Here is a 15,902-nt window from a genome sequence, read left to right on the forward strand (position 1 = left end):
CTTTTTCTTTTTCTTTTTTTTTTTTTTTTAGTTCTAGTTAGGGAACAAGCTTATTTCAAGTCCCTTCTCCCTCTCCCTCCCCTCACCCCCAACCTCCTCCCCCACCCCAGCCCACCCTCCACCCCATCCACCCACCACTCCCCAGGCAGGGTAGGGCCCTCAACGGGGGCTCTGCAAAGTCCACCAAATCTTCCTGTGCTGGTCCTGGGCCCTTCCCCATGTGTCCAGGGCCAGAGTGTAACCCTTCACGTGGGATGGGCTCTCAAAGTCCCTTCTTGCACCAGGGAAAAATACTAATCCACCATCAGAGGCTCCCTGGAGTGCAGAGGCCTCCTTATTGACATCCATGTTCAGGGGTCTGGATCAGTCTTGTACTGGCCTCCCGGACAGCATCTGGGGTCGATGTGCTCCCCCTTATTCAGGTCAACTGGTCCTGTGGGTTTCTCCAACCCTTGGTTCTTCATTCCTCCCTCTCTTCAACTAAATTCCCGATTTCGGCTCAGTGTATATCTGTGGATGTCTGTCTCTGCTTCCTTCATCCACTGGGTGAAGGCTCCAGTTCCTGGGTTGGTCGCCGGAATGGCCATTCCTGTTTCTTGATGCATGCTGTTTCTGTCTGCTGAGAAATGAGAAATGTGTGGGGCTTTTTGGTTTTTGTTTTTTGCATAAAACAAGTATCACACGGGCAGGAAATATGGTAGTGCACAGTAGGAGTAACGGCCGATTCATCTGTCATGTGGGCATGCTCAGATCTCCAGTGCATGCTGAGCATGTCACAGTGAAAGACTGGCTTGTCAGGAGCCCTGGTGACAGCCTGATTGGAGGGAAGAAGACAGAGATGGCAGGGGTCTCATCATGCAATGAGTCGGAAGAGCCAGCACCAGGAGGCCTTGGGTGTCTCATTCCAGCTAGGTGCTAGGGCCTCATGGGAAGGGCTACAACAACACCCAATGGCCCTGCATCTCGGGCAGGAATCAGGAGTCGTAGGATGGAAAAGGTTTTATAGAGAGCTGAGACTTGGGGACCACGTGATCCAGTCCTGTCCTCAGCTCTCATTGTCTTACTCAACCACTCTGCTGCTCAGTGCTCCCATAAAGGAATCCAGAATTCTGGGCCAAGGAGATGGCTTGGTGGGTCAAAGTGCTTGCCATGCCACTCCGGGGACCCGAGTCCTGGCCCTGGAGGCACATAAAGGTAGGAGGAGACAACCGGCTGCACACAGTTGTCCTCTGAGCTCCACATACATGGCAAAGCCCTGGCTCACCATCATCCTCACACAATAATAGCGTGACTTTAAGAATTTAAGAAATTATCTTAGTCACTGTTCTATAGCTGTGAAGAGAAACCATGACCAAGGCAACTCTTACTTTAAAAAAAGTATTTAATTGAGGCTTGCTTACAGTTTCAGAGATTTAGTCATGGAGGAAAGATGGAGGCAGGCAGGTGGTGGAGCGGCAGCTGAGAGCTACATCCCGGCCCATAGGCAGAAAGATGGAGAGGGAGGGAGAGAGAGAGACAGAGAGAGAGAGAGAGACAGAGAGAGAGAGACAGAGAGAGAGACAGAGACAGAGAGACAGAGATGAGAGAGAGAGAGAGAGAGAGAGAGAGAGAGAGAGAGAGAGAGAGAGGGAGGGAGGGACACTCTGGCTTGGCAGGGTCTTTTGAAACCTCAAAGCCCATGCCCAGTGACACACTTCCTCCAACAAGGCCACACCTTCTGATCCTTCTAATCCTTCTCAAACAGTTCTACTCCCTGGTGACTAAGCATTCAAATATATGAGTCTATTGTGGCCATTATTATTCAAACCACCACAAAAATGAATCAAAGTGAGGGTTCTGTCATCTCCCCCTGGGATAGTAGAAGTCAAAGGCTGACCAGAAGCTTGCTGAATGCCATGACTCACTGAAACGGTGGCGTGTAAAGGAAGCAAACTACTTGGGCAGGCAGCTCAGACCATGAAGTGCCTGCTGGTTAAGCCCAAGGACCTTAGTGCAACCCTCAGCATCCTTATAAAAAAGCTGGCCTGGTAGAAATGGCTGTAATCTCAGCACCGAGGCGGTTGAGTCAGGTGGATTCCCTGGGCTTTGGTGTCCAGCCAATCCCCAGGCTGAACTGGTGAGCTCCAGATAAAAATGAAGACACTGTCCCCAAAAATCTAGATAGAAGATGTCTAGAGGAATGAAACTTGAGGTTGAGGTCTGGTCTGTATACACACACACACACACACACACACACACCAGACACTAGAATCTCTGATTATTTCAAAGCTCATTATTTTAAGAAAATATATCCATCGTCCAGAACACAGTGAGCTGATACCAGTGGTTCTCACCTGGAAGAACTCACACTGGGCTGTGCGTTCCCCCTTTCCCATGGAGAATCTCTTGCCACACAGGGACCAGACGTCACATCCCAGCACAAAGCAGGGAGCATGTTCTGCAGGGTGGGATGAGCCAGGTCTGTGCTCTGGCTGGTGGCCTGGGTTCTCTTAATAGAAACTGGTCAGCCTCAGTGTCTCCTCAGAAGTTTGACCCTGGAAAGCTGGCTGAGGGCCACTTGTCTCTCAGGTTCTCCTCATTTATAGGGCACTCTTGTTCATCTATCCTTTACCCCGAACCTTCCCTCTGCCCCTCACTCTGCCACTCCCTTCTTATCTTAGGTCTCTCCCAACAGGGCTCCTTCTGACTAGTCTGTGAAAGGCATCCACCGCTTGGCACTGGGGAGCCATCTTTACTAAGGGTTTGGGGACACAGTAGTGTGCACTTACCAAAGCTCCTAAGGGTTCATTTGAGATGTGTGTTGCTGGGCACTAAATCACTTCAGTAGATGGACCAGTTTTATGGACTATTAATTTAAGATGTGTTACATTTGTTTATGCTGTGGAACATTTGTTCAGCGATGCAAAGATGTGTTGCATTCTTTCCTGTTGCAGTTGTTTAACTCTGAGAAACTGTTACTTTGCCTGACTAAAATACTTTGGTCTAGTAAAGACCTGAACAGCCAATAGCTAGCTGGGAGAAAGGAAAGGCGGGGCTGCCAGGCAGAGAGGATACATAGGAGAAGAGATCTGGGGGAAAGGATGTAGGAGTGATAGAAGGAGAAGGAGGACTCCAGGGGCCACACAGACACACGGCCACACGGCCACCCGGCCACCCGGTCATATAGCCACACAGACACACGGCCACCCGGCCACCCGGCCACATGGCCACCCGGTCATATAGCCACACAGCCACACAGCCACACGGCCACCCGGCCACACGGCCACCCGGTCATATAGCCACACAGACACACAGCCACCTGGCCACCCGGCCACCCAGTCACACGGCCACATAGACACACAGCCACACAGACACATGGCCACATAGACACACAGCCACACAGCCACCCGGCCACCCAGTCATATAGCCACACAGACACACAGCCACACAGCCACCTGGCCACATGGCCACCCGGTCATATAGCCACACAGCCACACAGACACACTGCCACCCGGCCACATGGCCACCCGGTCATATAGCCACACAGACACACAGCCACCCGGCCACCCGGCCACATGGCCACCTGGTCATATAGCCACACAGACACACAGCCACCCGGCCACCCAGTCACACGGCCACATAGACACACAGCCACACAGCCACATGGCCACACAGACACACAGCCACACAGCCACATGGCCACACAGACACACAGCCACACAGACACATGGCCACACAGACACACAGCCACACAGACACATGGCCACATGGCCACTCGGTCATATAGCCACACAGCCACACAGACACACGGCCACCTGGCCACATGGCCACCCGGTCATATAGCCACACAGACACACAGCCACACAGCCACCCGGCTACCCAGTCACACGGCCACATAGACACACAGCCACACAGACACACGGCCACCCGGCCACATGGCCACCCGGTCATATAGCCACACAGACACACAGCCACAGACCAGCAGCAAACATGTTGCCAGTTAAGGAGGTGCCTGCAGAGTCTCTGCAAGTAAAAATTAAAGAATAGTTTCTCCTCTTCCCAGTGACTCACAATCTTGTCTTTCTTCCCTTCCGTTAGCTCCATACATCCCTTCTTTCTTTTCTGTGCCCTGTCTGGCCCAAGCAAGCAGCATCTCTCCCAGGGCTACCCACTTCCACCCTGCCTACCTGCAGTCTCCCTGTGCAGATGAGGGAAACTTCCAAACTGCAGAAGCTGTATCCTGGTTTGCAATTGTCCATCCACTGAACTCAGCAACACTGTGTCCGTAAAATCCACCCTCCCCGTCACCTCTGGGGCCTGGCTCCCTCTCACCTCCTCTTTAGACACTCTCTACTCAACTTTCTTTCCCTGGAACCTCCTAACCTATCTCAATGCTCGTGTCCTGTGAACCAAATGCCCCTCTTTCTGGTGCTCAGTGTGCAGAGCGCTGTACCGCTCTCTGCCCTCTCTCTGGTGCTCAGTGTGCAGAGCGCTGAACCGCTCTCTGCCCTCTCTCTGGTGCTCAGTGTGCAGAGCGCTGAACCGCTCTCTGCCCTCTCTCTGGTGCTCAGTGTGCAGAGCGCTGGACTGCTCTCTGCCCTCTCTCTGGTGCTCAGTGTGCAGAGCGCTGGACCACTCTTTGCCCTCTGCCTGGAAGCCTTACTTCTCTCACTCCCAGACTCCACTGGCTTCTTTCATTCCATCCCCACGCTTAGTTCCAGGTATGGTAGTCTGGTTCTTCTTCATTCCCTTTTTCTGATACGTTGGTGTGAGCTCTCCCTTCTGACTCTCTCTAGGCCTGTGCCCATCGCTGGAAGAACATCTACTATGAAACGGACCACATCCTGCCCCATGGATTCTGCTACCTCATCCCATCCAACCTCCAGGCCAAAGGCAAGGTGCTGATCCCCTGCTACGAAGGTGAGTGGGGGTCAGTTCTCCCCAGTGCCCTCCTAACGGTAACTTCCACAGCCCCCAGCCCCTCCCTCCACACACCACCCTGGCTTTCCACATGCCCACATGAGAGCAGGGTTCTTTGTCTCCAGATTGATTCTGGCATCAAAGTCATGTCCAGGGAAGAGGCAACAACAAAGGGCACAGTGGCCCAGGCCCTGTCCAGCCCTGCCTGTTCCTGCCACACAGCCCATGGAGCTCTTTACTAAGTGCCAGGGACAAACTTCAGCCAAGCCATCCAGTGCTTCCCTTAGGTTCCTGGCACTGACAGTCATTGTAGGGTCTTGGGAAACTTACTGTCCTTTTATGGGCCTGGATTTCCTTACCAGAAATGTCAAGAGCTGGTCCACAGCACTCTGCCGTGCCAGGATGGTCACTGGACTTCCACACAGCTCCTGACTGTTCTGGGCTGGAGAAAGACGTTCCAGTAGCCACAAAGCATCGGTGTGGCAGAAGTTAATCACCCAGCCCCTCTTACTCAGTCATCTCATGACACCCTACTTCTGACTGTTGTAGCATCCTGGAACTGGACAGAGGCACAACCCTTGGGTCTGAGGAACACTTGGTGTCAGTCAGCTATCACTGTAAAACAACACATTTTCATTCTAAACAATGATAAACAGGCATGGTTTTTCACTTGTACAATGCCACACAGGCTGGGATCAGCAGAGCTCGGTGGGCTTTGCGTGCAGGTTCAGTTCAGGTCCATTCCACTTGCTGTTCTGAGACCAGAGCTACACAGGCTGTACTGTGAGAGCACAGGGGGCACTTGGGGGTCTCCTACAGTGCCCCTGCTTAGAACTGGGAATGCTCGGGCAAAGCGTAGCCTTTGTTCATCCAGTTGAGTCTGAGCTTTGGATGCCGTCCTGGCGGCTTGTACTTCTCCTCTCCTAGGCCAGTTCTGGTGAGCTGAGCCAATTCCCTCTGTAAGCGCAAGGCCCTTCGGTTTCTAGTTGCCTCTCACTTGTTTGAAAAGTGCTCTCGCTGGCCTGGGTCCACTCTGCCTCGTGCTCCCCTGGGCTTTTCTTGGGTTTTGCACTTGTAGCCATCAAGAGAATCCTGACACTGTGTGGATATTGTAAATCATTTTTGTCCCATGAGGGGGACCCCAGGGCACTATTTGAAACTCAGAAGGCCCAAGCAGGATGTTCTGTGAGCTGTTCTCCACAGAAAGGCCAGCAGGGACATGATGCGGGGCATTGGCGTCCTCTGGTGTGAGGACGGGCCATGCACACAGCTGCCTTTCTTGTCTGCCTCAGCATCTGCTTGGCTCTGGCTGGGTCAGGGTCAGGTGGGAAGACAGAACTCTGTTTGCCTCCATAGTGCCCTAATGAAAGACAATTTCATCTTACAGACACGGGGGGCGAAGCTTAGCTGGTAGAGTGATTGATTGCCTAGCATGCCTGAAGTCCTGGGAATTTTATCCTCCAGGCCAGCCAGGGCACAGGATCCCTGTCTCAACTTCGAATGAATGAATAAATAAGTAAATAAAAATCATGTTGTCAGCCAAGGGTGGGGCACATGAGCACCATGCCAGGACATTGGTGCCCATTCACCCATCTCAGCACTTCCTGTATCCCACACAGCTCGCTGGTCCTAAAAACCAAACACATGGAATGGACCTGACCTCAGTTCGTAGCCAGAGGCCCCCATGGCAGCTCATGTGTAGCTCCACGAGTGAGAAGTCATCATTCATCATCGCGTGCCTGTGACGAAGAATCACAGTTGTTATGCAGAGGTAGCTACCAGAGGCAGGCTCAGCCCAGGAACTCGGAGTCCTCCGACTTTCATTAGTTCTTGACTCCTCGGCGATCAGATGGAGCCAGGGAAGATATTAGCAAGATGGTTTTGCTCCACCACCTGACTTTCTTCCTCTAGGACAGACACACATTCTAATTTGTACTTTGGCAAAGAAAACAGTAAGGGTGGGGTTGGTATAGGAGCCCTGGGATGGAGAGCAGCTGCTTAGGAAACGTGAGGACGGGACAATGGTCCTGTGTACTCGGATCTGTAAAACGAGAGGGCTGGCGATGCTCAGATCTCTCTAGAAGACTGGGCGGGTGAGGGGGGATGAGGTGGGGGCAGGCCGCAGTGACAGGGCCCTCGCTGGTACTGTTGGTTTTGGAGGCCTCTCTACTTTCCTGTCTTGTGGTCTAAATGAAGCCAGCTTGGGCTCCCAAAACAGCCATTCTTTTCTCCTAATGTGGAAAATCTCAGTGACGCAAGTTCCCTGCTCAAGGTGGGGGATCACATTATGGTCAAGGACAATGGGAGCTTAGTGTTTAGCAGAGCCTTTCAGATGCCAGCCAGACCAGCTAGCTAGGTGTGCTGAGGTCCAGAGAGATAAGCATGATTATGCAAGTTGGAGTTTCCATTTGGTGATTCACTGTGTGGAAGGGGAGTGACACGGTGGCTGGAACAAAGCTTAGGACCCCAAGTGCCAGTGACCGAGTCCTACCCCTACTGCTCCCTCTCATGAACTCTGTGACTACTGATGAGGATTTAAGTTCTGTGTCTGGCTTAAGTGATCAACACTTCCGAGTTCTTAGAGCAGTGTCTGGCATATATCTACTAACATGGTGTATGCTGAGCACATCACATATGCTAATATGCTTGTTATATGCCATTGAGTTTGGCTTAAAGCTCACTATAAGGTGACTGACTTGCATTTCAGGAATAGAGACCATTTAGTTTTGTTACATTCCTGACAGACATCAGCTAGACAAGAGCCAATAGACACAGTCCCACAAGAGAGGGCAATGGGGCATGGAGGTAGAATAGAGCAAGGGAGTATGTGAGGTGCTAAAGAGAGCCGTGGGAATGGGGAGGGGACATGAGAGGGGTACTAGAAAAGTGTGTACCAATGCACGCACGAGGGTGGAGGGTGGCGCATTGGTTAAAGTGCTTGCCACCCAAGCACAAGGATCAGAGTTTAGGCCCCCATATAAATGTCGGGTGAATGCGGCACAACCCTGGAAGGAAGAGGCAGAGGGGTCCCCAGAGAAATCTGACTAGTGAGACTAGCAGTTGTGATGAGCTCTGGGTTTGATGGATAAGGCAGAAGAGCCCTCGAGGGTACCTCCTGATGCTCATCCTGGATCTTGACATGCATGCACGCATAATATGCACACGAACATATATGTATACCCACATATGCACATGCACATACATACATATGAAGAATTACATACTTGAAAATGTCATTAAAATTAAACTTATTATGGGGATGGATATGCAAATATGAGTAGTATTAAAGAATTTAAATTAAAAATTAAACTTATTTTTTTAATGATTATTAAAAATGGGACTCAAAACAGAAATCTTCCACTTGCAGGGGAGAACATAGGAAATGCCATGTTTGGACATTGGTGCTGTGTGGGATTGAACCCCCAGCCTACACATGCTCTGTTGGTCTCTATCCCCAGGGGCTTGAGCTGCATCCAAGCTCAAGGAGGCATTGAGGCAGGATTATTTCATTGTGTGATTGATGGAATTGAAATCTGCTTAAGGCTTACAGTCTGTGTAAGTCAGGGAAGTGAGGGGCAGAGGAACTCTACTGTGAGTCACGGCAGCCAGCACAGGGCAGGGGCTGGAGAGGCCCTGCTTCCTTCCAGCTTCACTTTCTGTACGGTGCTGACAGGAGGCCAGAGCTGCTGAGGCAGGCTTGTTGGGGGCTGATGAGCCACACTGCCTCCTCCTTGGCATGGTTAAAGCTTCTGCCTGCTCTGCAGAGGGAGTGGATGCTGGCATGCCCCCATTCCTCTTTGGGTTGTTATGGCAGCTCATGAGAAAGCTCAGACGGCCGTGCTCAGAAAGCCTGCCTGTTGATCTGTAGTGGTGGCTCCTCATAGGGTTTCCCGAGGGTCTGCCATGCAATTTTAGGAAGATGGGAAGGTTGGCTTGGTAAAGTCTCTGAGAGTGGGTCACCTTTTCAAAATTTCTTGAGCTATTTTTGTTTTTGCTTTAGAAGAATTTATTGCCGAGAGGTGGTGGCAGATGCCCTTAATCCCAGCACTCAGGAGGCAGATGCAGGTGGAGTTTGAGGCCAGCCTGGTCTACAGAGTGAGTTCCAGGACAGCCAGGGCTACACAGAGAAACCCTGTCTCAAAAAAACAAAAAAAAAGGAAAGAGATTTTATTTTTTAAGCGTGTGTGTGTGTGTGTGTGTGTGTGTGTGTGTATGAATAAAGACGACCATGAAAGCCAGAAGGGGGCATCAGATTCCCCACAGCTGAATTTACTGGGGGTTTTGAGTCACCTGAATTGGGCTTTCTGTGAGAGCAGTACACACTCCTAACCACCAAGCCATCTCTCCTGTCCCTCAGGTTTTGGGTTTAGCACAGGACATTTTTCTCGTGGCTTCTCAGGTGCTTCCTGTTGAATGGGAGAGGCTACCAAAATATCCTGCTGGAACCAGGAAATACAGAAAGAATTGAAAATAAAAAGAGTAGTGCACAAAGCAAGATAAACTCACAGTGCCTCCCGTGAGCAACACATGAAGTTTACATTTGTCTCATACAAGGACAGTATCATTGTGCCCTTATGCTTTCTTTGTCAGAGTGTGGAAGAGATAAGAACAAAGTGGGGGTGACTTGGGGAGACAACCAGAAAAATAGAGAGAGCACTATTGAACATTAGTGACTGTTGAATACACCAGAATGTTTAATTTATTTTATTTTTAATTGTGTGTGTTTGGGGGTGTGTGCGAGTGTGCCCATGTACTCATGTGAGCTCAGGTGCCCTGGAGGCAGAAGGGCAGAGATATCAGATCCCCCAAACTATGTCTCCAGCTACTGCACCAGGGTATTTTAAGCCTCCCAAAACGTAAGTCAGTACATGTGATAAAATCAAATACAGACCCTTCTTTCATCCTTTATTCTTGAACTCACCAAGGCAAGAAGCCAGAGTCAGCAGGAGACTGCAGACAGCCCATCTTTTTATTGTGATGGGAAAAAACCTCATGAGTCTGGGGTGACTTGAGAGCAGCCTGGCAAAATTAGCAAAGAGCGTTCACTGGTCTGAGGTGCAGTTAGAGGGCCAAGGAGATGTTCAGCTGGTAAAGACGCTTGCTGCTAAACCCGGCGACCTGAGTTTGAGTACCAGGCCCCACATGGTGGAAGGAGAGAAGTGATTCCCATAAGTTGTCCTTTGACCTCCCTATGTATGCAGTGGCATGTGCACAGATAAATGAATAACTAAACAAGCAGATACAATTCATTTTGTTTTAAAGATATATAGTTGGTAGAAATGGTGGTTCCAACTGTATTTCAAGATGTGGTGCTACCAAACAGTCACAGGTTGAAAAGTGTCTGTCCCTCCTTTCCAATTAGGTAGCTTTGCACAAACTTGTAAAGTTTCTGTGTCCTCTCCTGTAAATTGGGGAGATTGGTACCTCCTGATGAGGGACTTGAGGTGTTTTGAGTGCCTAACACAGTTCCAAGCTCAACAAATGAGAGTTTTCTGATTAGCTTTGCAGTCATGGAATAGAGCTGGATCCCGTTAAAGTGACCTAAGGAGCCTTGAAGTGTTAGTGCTGTAAGTGTTGGTGGATTCCAGCCTCACTGTGGTCTGAATTCTCAGCCCTCCTGCCTCAACCTCCCAGATGTTGGAGTTACAGGCCTGTGCCACCATGCCTGGAGTATATTTTCCTAACTGGCTTTGAAGATCTCATTTGAGCAATCTCTTGGCTAAGTTCTCTGCCCCGATTGCTGTAAGGGGTCTGATGTTGTGAGTAAATGCTCTTAAGTTTTAATTTGGAGGGGTCTGAATTGATCACATTTTATTGTGCTTTAAAGTTGATTTTTAAAGCCTTCTGCAGTGCTGTGTGTTCTCAGAGCAGCTGGCCTTTTTACTTCTCATGTGCATTTCTGATGGCAGTGGTCATTCCTAGCGAAAGAGCCAGACCCAGGCATTCAATTGTGAAGGCATTTGCTTTTCTTCTCTTAATGCTGAAGGCCAGGACCCCACAGGGGATAAAAATCAATCATGATCCATTTACAAATCAAAAGCAGTTGAGTGGGGTTTTCTTTTGTTTTAGAAGGACTTGTAAAGGGATAAGCCCATCCACTTAGAAATTCAAGAAGAAGCCCCATCCATTTTTATTAAATAATGAGCTCCAATTTTATACAGGGCTTTCTGCTTTCCAAAGAGGATGTTCTGTATTTTGTCCAGTTAAGAAGAGGGTCCTGGGGCTGGAGAGATGGTTCCATTGGTAAAGTGCTTGCTGCATGGGCATGAGAAGCCTACTCAACCCCCTCAAACCTGTGTTTAAAAAAACTAGTTTCAAAATGCACACTTGTGAGCCAGGCATTGGTGGCGTTGGTGGCGTTGGTGGCGCACGCCTTTAATCCCAGCACTCGGGAGGCAAAGGCAGGCAGATCTCTGTGAGTTCGAGGCCAGCCTGGTCTCCAAAGCTACACAGAGAAACCCTGTCTCAAAAAAAAAAATGCACACTTGTATCCCAACTCCGAAGGAACACAGGCAGGAGGACCCCGGTGGCTCACTGCTCACTGGGCAGCCAACCTAGGGCATCTGGAGAGCTTCAAGTTCAGGGAGAGGTCTGTCTCAGAATTAGATGAAGGGTGACTGAAGATGACCCCTGATGTTGACATCTTACCTCCACATGTATGAGCGTACACACACATATATGCATTTTCACACACACACACACACATATATGCATTTTCACACACACACACACACACACACACACACACACACACACACACACACACGACACGAGAAATGGAAAGGGGCCCCACAGAAAGGAGGTCAGAGGTCTCTGAAAGTGGGCCTGGGATTCAAGGATTCTAAGTTTCTTCTTGGAGCCAAGACTTTTGGGGTGAAAATGGATTTTATATATCAAATAAGTTTCTACACATTGTACAGGTTGACTGTTTAAATTACATCTTCTAACATTACAGGTGTCCATTTTCTGAGTCTGTCCTAAAAGTGTGAGTCTGTGTGGCTGAGTGTTGAGGAATTTATCTGGGAAGCACCCAGACTGTATTCATCTGTTAATTATTAAATACCTATCGGGTGCTGGAAGTTGGGATAGGATAGAATCTGTGATCATATTATGATCACATCATTTTGGGGCCAGCATCTTTCTTGTGGTTTTATGAGACTGAGTCCTGCCATGTAAGCCCTGATTGCCCTGGAGCTCACTGTGTAGTGAGGCTGGCTTTGGACCCATGCTGGATCCTGCAGGCATGTGTCACGAGAAAACAGAGGTTCGGGGAAGTTGATGAAGGTCTTATTAAGGGTATGTTGAGTGCAGCAGGGTGAGTCATTGGCCTTCTCAGTGCAGTATCGGTTTACCAGATGACCTCTTTCCATTGGCATGTTGGTTTCTTTGTGATCAGCAGGGACCTTGAACTGTCACAGGGAAAGATCTCCAATTTTTACACTATGAAGTTGATGACTTTCCAGGACATTGTACTACAGATTTTAAGATCCCACTTCATGTTCTATTTTGTTTTTGTTTTTATACTAGATGCAATCTAGAGGCAAGCTCTGCAGTTACGAGGGCAGACAGCCTTGGCCACATTTAGTTTTGATAGTTTAGCAGCCCATCACTGATTGTTTCGTGAGTATGTTCTCGTCAGCCACAACACTGAATTCCATTCAGTTCTCAGCTGGAGCTCTCACTGAAATGTGACTGTCCCATGCCCAGGGCTGCTTTTCCTGGATGGAGGAACTATAACCCAAAGTGTACCAATGGAACACACACACACACACACACACACACACACACACACACACACACACACACGTTATTATGCAGCCTTCTTGCTGATGCTTCTGAACTGGGAGAAGGCAGAATCTTGCTTGCTAGATCCTGAGTGAAAGCAGCTGCTAATGGGTTTAAAAATTATATTTTTTGTAGCTAAAAAGTATTTATTTTTAATTGTGTGCATGTGTGTCTGTAGGTAGGTATGTGCATATGAGTGCGGTGCTTCTCATGGCCAGAAGGTGGCGTTGGAGCCCCGGAACTGGAAATCTAAGGAGTCCCCTGCACGAGCAGTCAGTAACCTGCTATTAACAGCTGAGCCATCTCTCCAGCTCCTTTCCTTGTCATTTTTATTGTCAAAAGTATCTAAAAACAATTAACACTGTAACCATTTTTGGAGTATGCCTCAATCCCATTCACACTTGGCAACTGTCCCCAAACCTCTCTCCAGAACTCTCCCATGGTTCCCATCTGAAACTGTCCCCAGTCAACCCTAATTCCCCACCCCTTTCTTCCTCAGCCCTTGGCAACCCCCAGCCCACTTTCCCATGAGTCTGCTTACTCTGGACTCCTCATCCAATAGGTACACAATATGTGACTTACTAACTTCATTTAGCCCAGTGGCCTCTGGGTGTATTCTGTGTAGTAGAAAGTATCAAAATAATTTCTTTGCATCTCAAGGCAGAATAATCTCCCATTGTAGCCATGTACCATACTTTAATCACCCCATTGTCTGTGATGGCCACGCTTCCCTTGGAAGAACAAGGTGAAAAGCGGCAGAAAAAGGTGGGGGTCAGCAGCCCCACCTTCACTGCTGTCTGAGGCTATGAGCTGTGAGGCTTTAGGCTGTGAACAAAGGCACCCTGATCTGGAAAGTCAGTGAATGCAGAGAGTCAAAACTATTAACTATTCCCGATAGCTCTTTTCTCCTCTTCAAATCCCCTTCTTAATTGCCATACGCAGTCAGCTTTCAGGGCTTGTCACAGCCTCCTCAGGAATTGTTTAGATAGGTTTTTCCCTCTTCCGCTCTAAGCTCGCTATTTATAGTGTTATTCTTTATTTCCCATTTAGACGGAAGTCCCTCAGAATGGAAGGTGGTTTGTCGTCTCTTCCTTTTAGGGGGAGGTATATGCTCATTTTATCTCTAAAGGCCTTTTCACTGATAATTGTGGACTCCTAAATTCCTGTCTTATTTAAGGTACTAAGATTTGTCACTCCTCGGTGATGTTTGGAAATCATTTAAGGCTAGAAAGCTGTTTCTCCTGATGCTTTACTGTCTAGCTGAGTTAAGAACGACTGGAAATGATTTGAAATCAGTGCATTAAGAAGACTAATTTTGAGCAGGAGATGACTCTGTGGTTAGTGTGCTTGCTGTGCAAGCCGGGGCTGACTTCAGATCCCAAGTACCCACATAAAGACCAGGTGTGGGGTGCATGTGTATAACCCCAGTGCTGGGATCGGGGACAGAGATAGGCAGCTGCCAGGGGTTTACTCGCCAGCCATGCTAGCCACATCCATGAGCTCTGAGTTCATTTAAAGATCTTGTCAAAAAGGTGGAAAGTGATTGAAGATGACACCTAAAGTAAACCTTTGGCTTCCATATGTGAATACATGGACAAGGACATCTGTACACACATGCATGCCTGCGCACTAACTTTGCAAAAGCTAAAAAATAGAACTATCTTATTCCTAGCTATATACACAAAGTCAGCATTCCACAGGGACATCTGCATATCCATGTTCATTGTAGTATTATTCAAAGAGCCAAGATTGGATGCCCATCAAAAGAATACATACAGAAAGTTTTATATACATATATACCTTCATATATATATATATATATATGCACATGCAACTATTATATTTACACACACATGTATATATACACATATATTAGTTGGGTGACTAAAAAGTGAAATTCTGTCATTTAACACAAAATGGATGGAACCACAGATAATCAACTGGCTGAAATAAGCCAGACTTTTAAAGACGAACAGCTCACTTTGTCTTATTTGTGGGTTGTCATAGTTAGTTTTTGTCAAATTAGCACAAGCCTAACATAATTAGGAAGAAAGAATCTCAGCTGAGGTATGGCATCTATCAGATTGTCCTGTGGACAAGTCTGGGGCATGTTCTTGGTTGCTGATGGATGTAGAAGGGTCCAGTCCATTGTGAGCAGTGTCATCCCTGGGCAGGTGTCCTGGGCTATAGAAGACAGATCCTGAGTAAGCCAGGAGGAGCTCGGAGAAGCAAGCTCCTCCATGCTCTCTGCTTCAGTTCTGTCTTGTGTCCCTGACTCAGCCTCCCTCAGTGATGGACTGTCAGCTGTAAGATGACAAACCCCTTTCCTCTGCAAGCTGTTTCAGGCCAGTGTTTTTAATCACAGCCAAAAACTAGGTCCCAGAATTCTTTACAAACACACCTGTATACCTATAAGCATTGATTCCTAAGTCATTTTTAATGTTCAGTTATTAAGGCATTCATCATTCCTTGATGACACACACATACATACATACACACATACACACACGTATACACACAATACATACACACATATGCACATACAGTTATATACATGAGAGTGTAAGAGAAACTGAAGGAAGGAAAGAGATTAGTTTGGGAGAAAGAGAGACTAATGTAAGAAAATGGGGAAGAGATGAATATGTCAAAGTACACAATATACCCCAAAGCAATTGTCTTTATGAAACCCCACATGATGTATAGTTAATATAGACAAAAAACGAAAAGAAATAATTGGCTTTGGAAAATCATATTTTCTCCAACGTGTAGTTAGAAGTGATATCCTATGGAGAATGTGTGTGCGCCATTGTTCTGTGTTGGTCTAAGTGCTCGCCCTAGCGTCCTATGGAGAATGTGTGTGTGCGCCATTGTTCTGTGTTGGTCTAAGTGCTTGCCCTAGTGTCCTATGGAGAATGTGTGTGTGCGCCATTGTTCTGTGTTGGTCTAAGTGCTTGCCCTAGCGTCCTATGGAGAATATGTGTGTGCGCCATTGTTGTGTGTTGGTCTAAGTGCTCGCCCTAGCGTCCTATGGAGAATGTGTGTGCGCCATTGTTGTGTGTTGGTCTAAGTGCTCGCCTTAGCATCTAGTTCCATAGCCTTCTAACATCAACTACAATTCACTAGCTCCAGGGTAGACCTTGGGTGTTTGAAGCCAGCGTTGCTCTTCTTCTTGGAATTGCCTTCTGTTTAGGCAGGGTTTGTGAAAGCAATTGCTAAAC

At 48.2% G+C, this 15,902-nt stretch overlaps 1 protein-coding gene across 1 annotated transcript in view; it reads left to right on the forward strand.

The window, feature by feature from the left end:
• Itga9 (integrin subunit alpha 9) overlaps positions 1-15,902 on the forward strand; it is a 295,174-nt gene that overhangs the window by 24,703 nt on the left and 254,569 nt on the right. Inside the window, exon 4 of the mRNA XM_027415345.2 lies at positions 4,776-4,899. Coding sequence (XP_027271146.1) covers positions 4,776-4,899 — 124 coding nt within the window. The remainder of the gene's footprint in view (positions 1-4,775; positions 4,900-15,902) is intronic.

Source organism: Cricetulus griseus, chromosome 4 (assembly GCF_003668045.3).
Source record: "Cricetulus griseus strain 17A/GY chromosome 4, alternate assembly CriGri-PICRH-1.0, whole genome shotgun sequence".
Taxonomy (NCBI): Eukaryota; Metazoa; Chordata; class Mammalia; order Rodentia; family Cricetidae; genus Cricetulus; species Cricetulus griseus.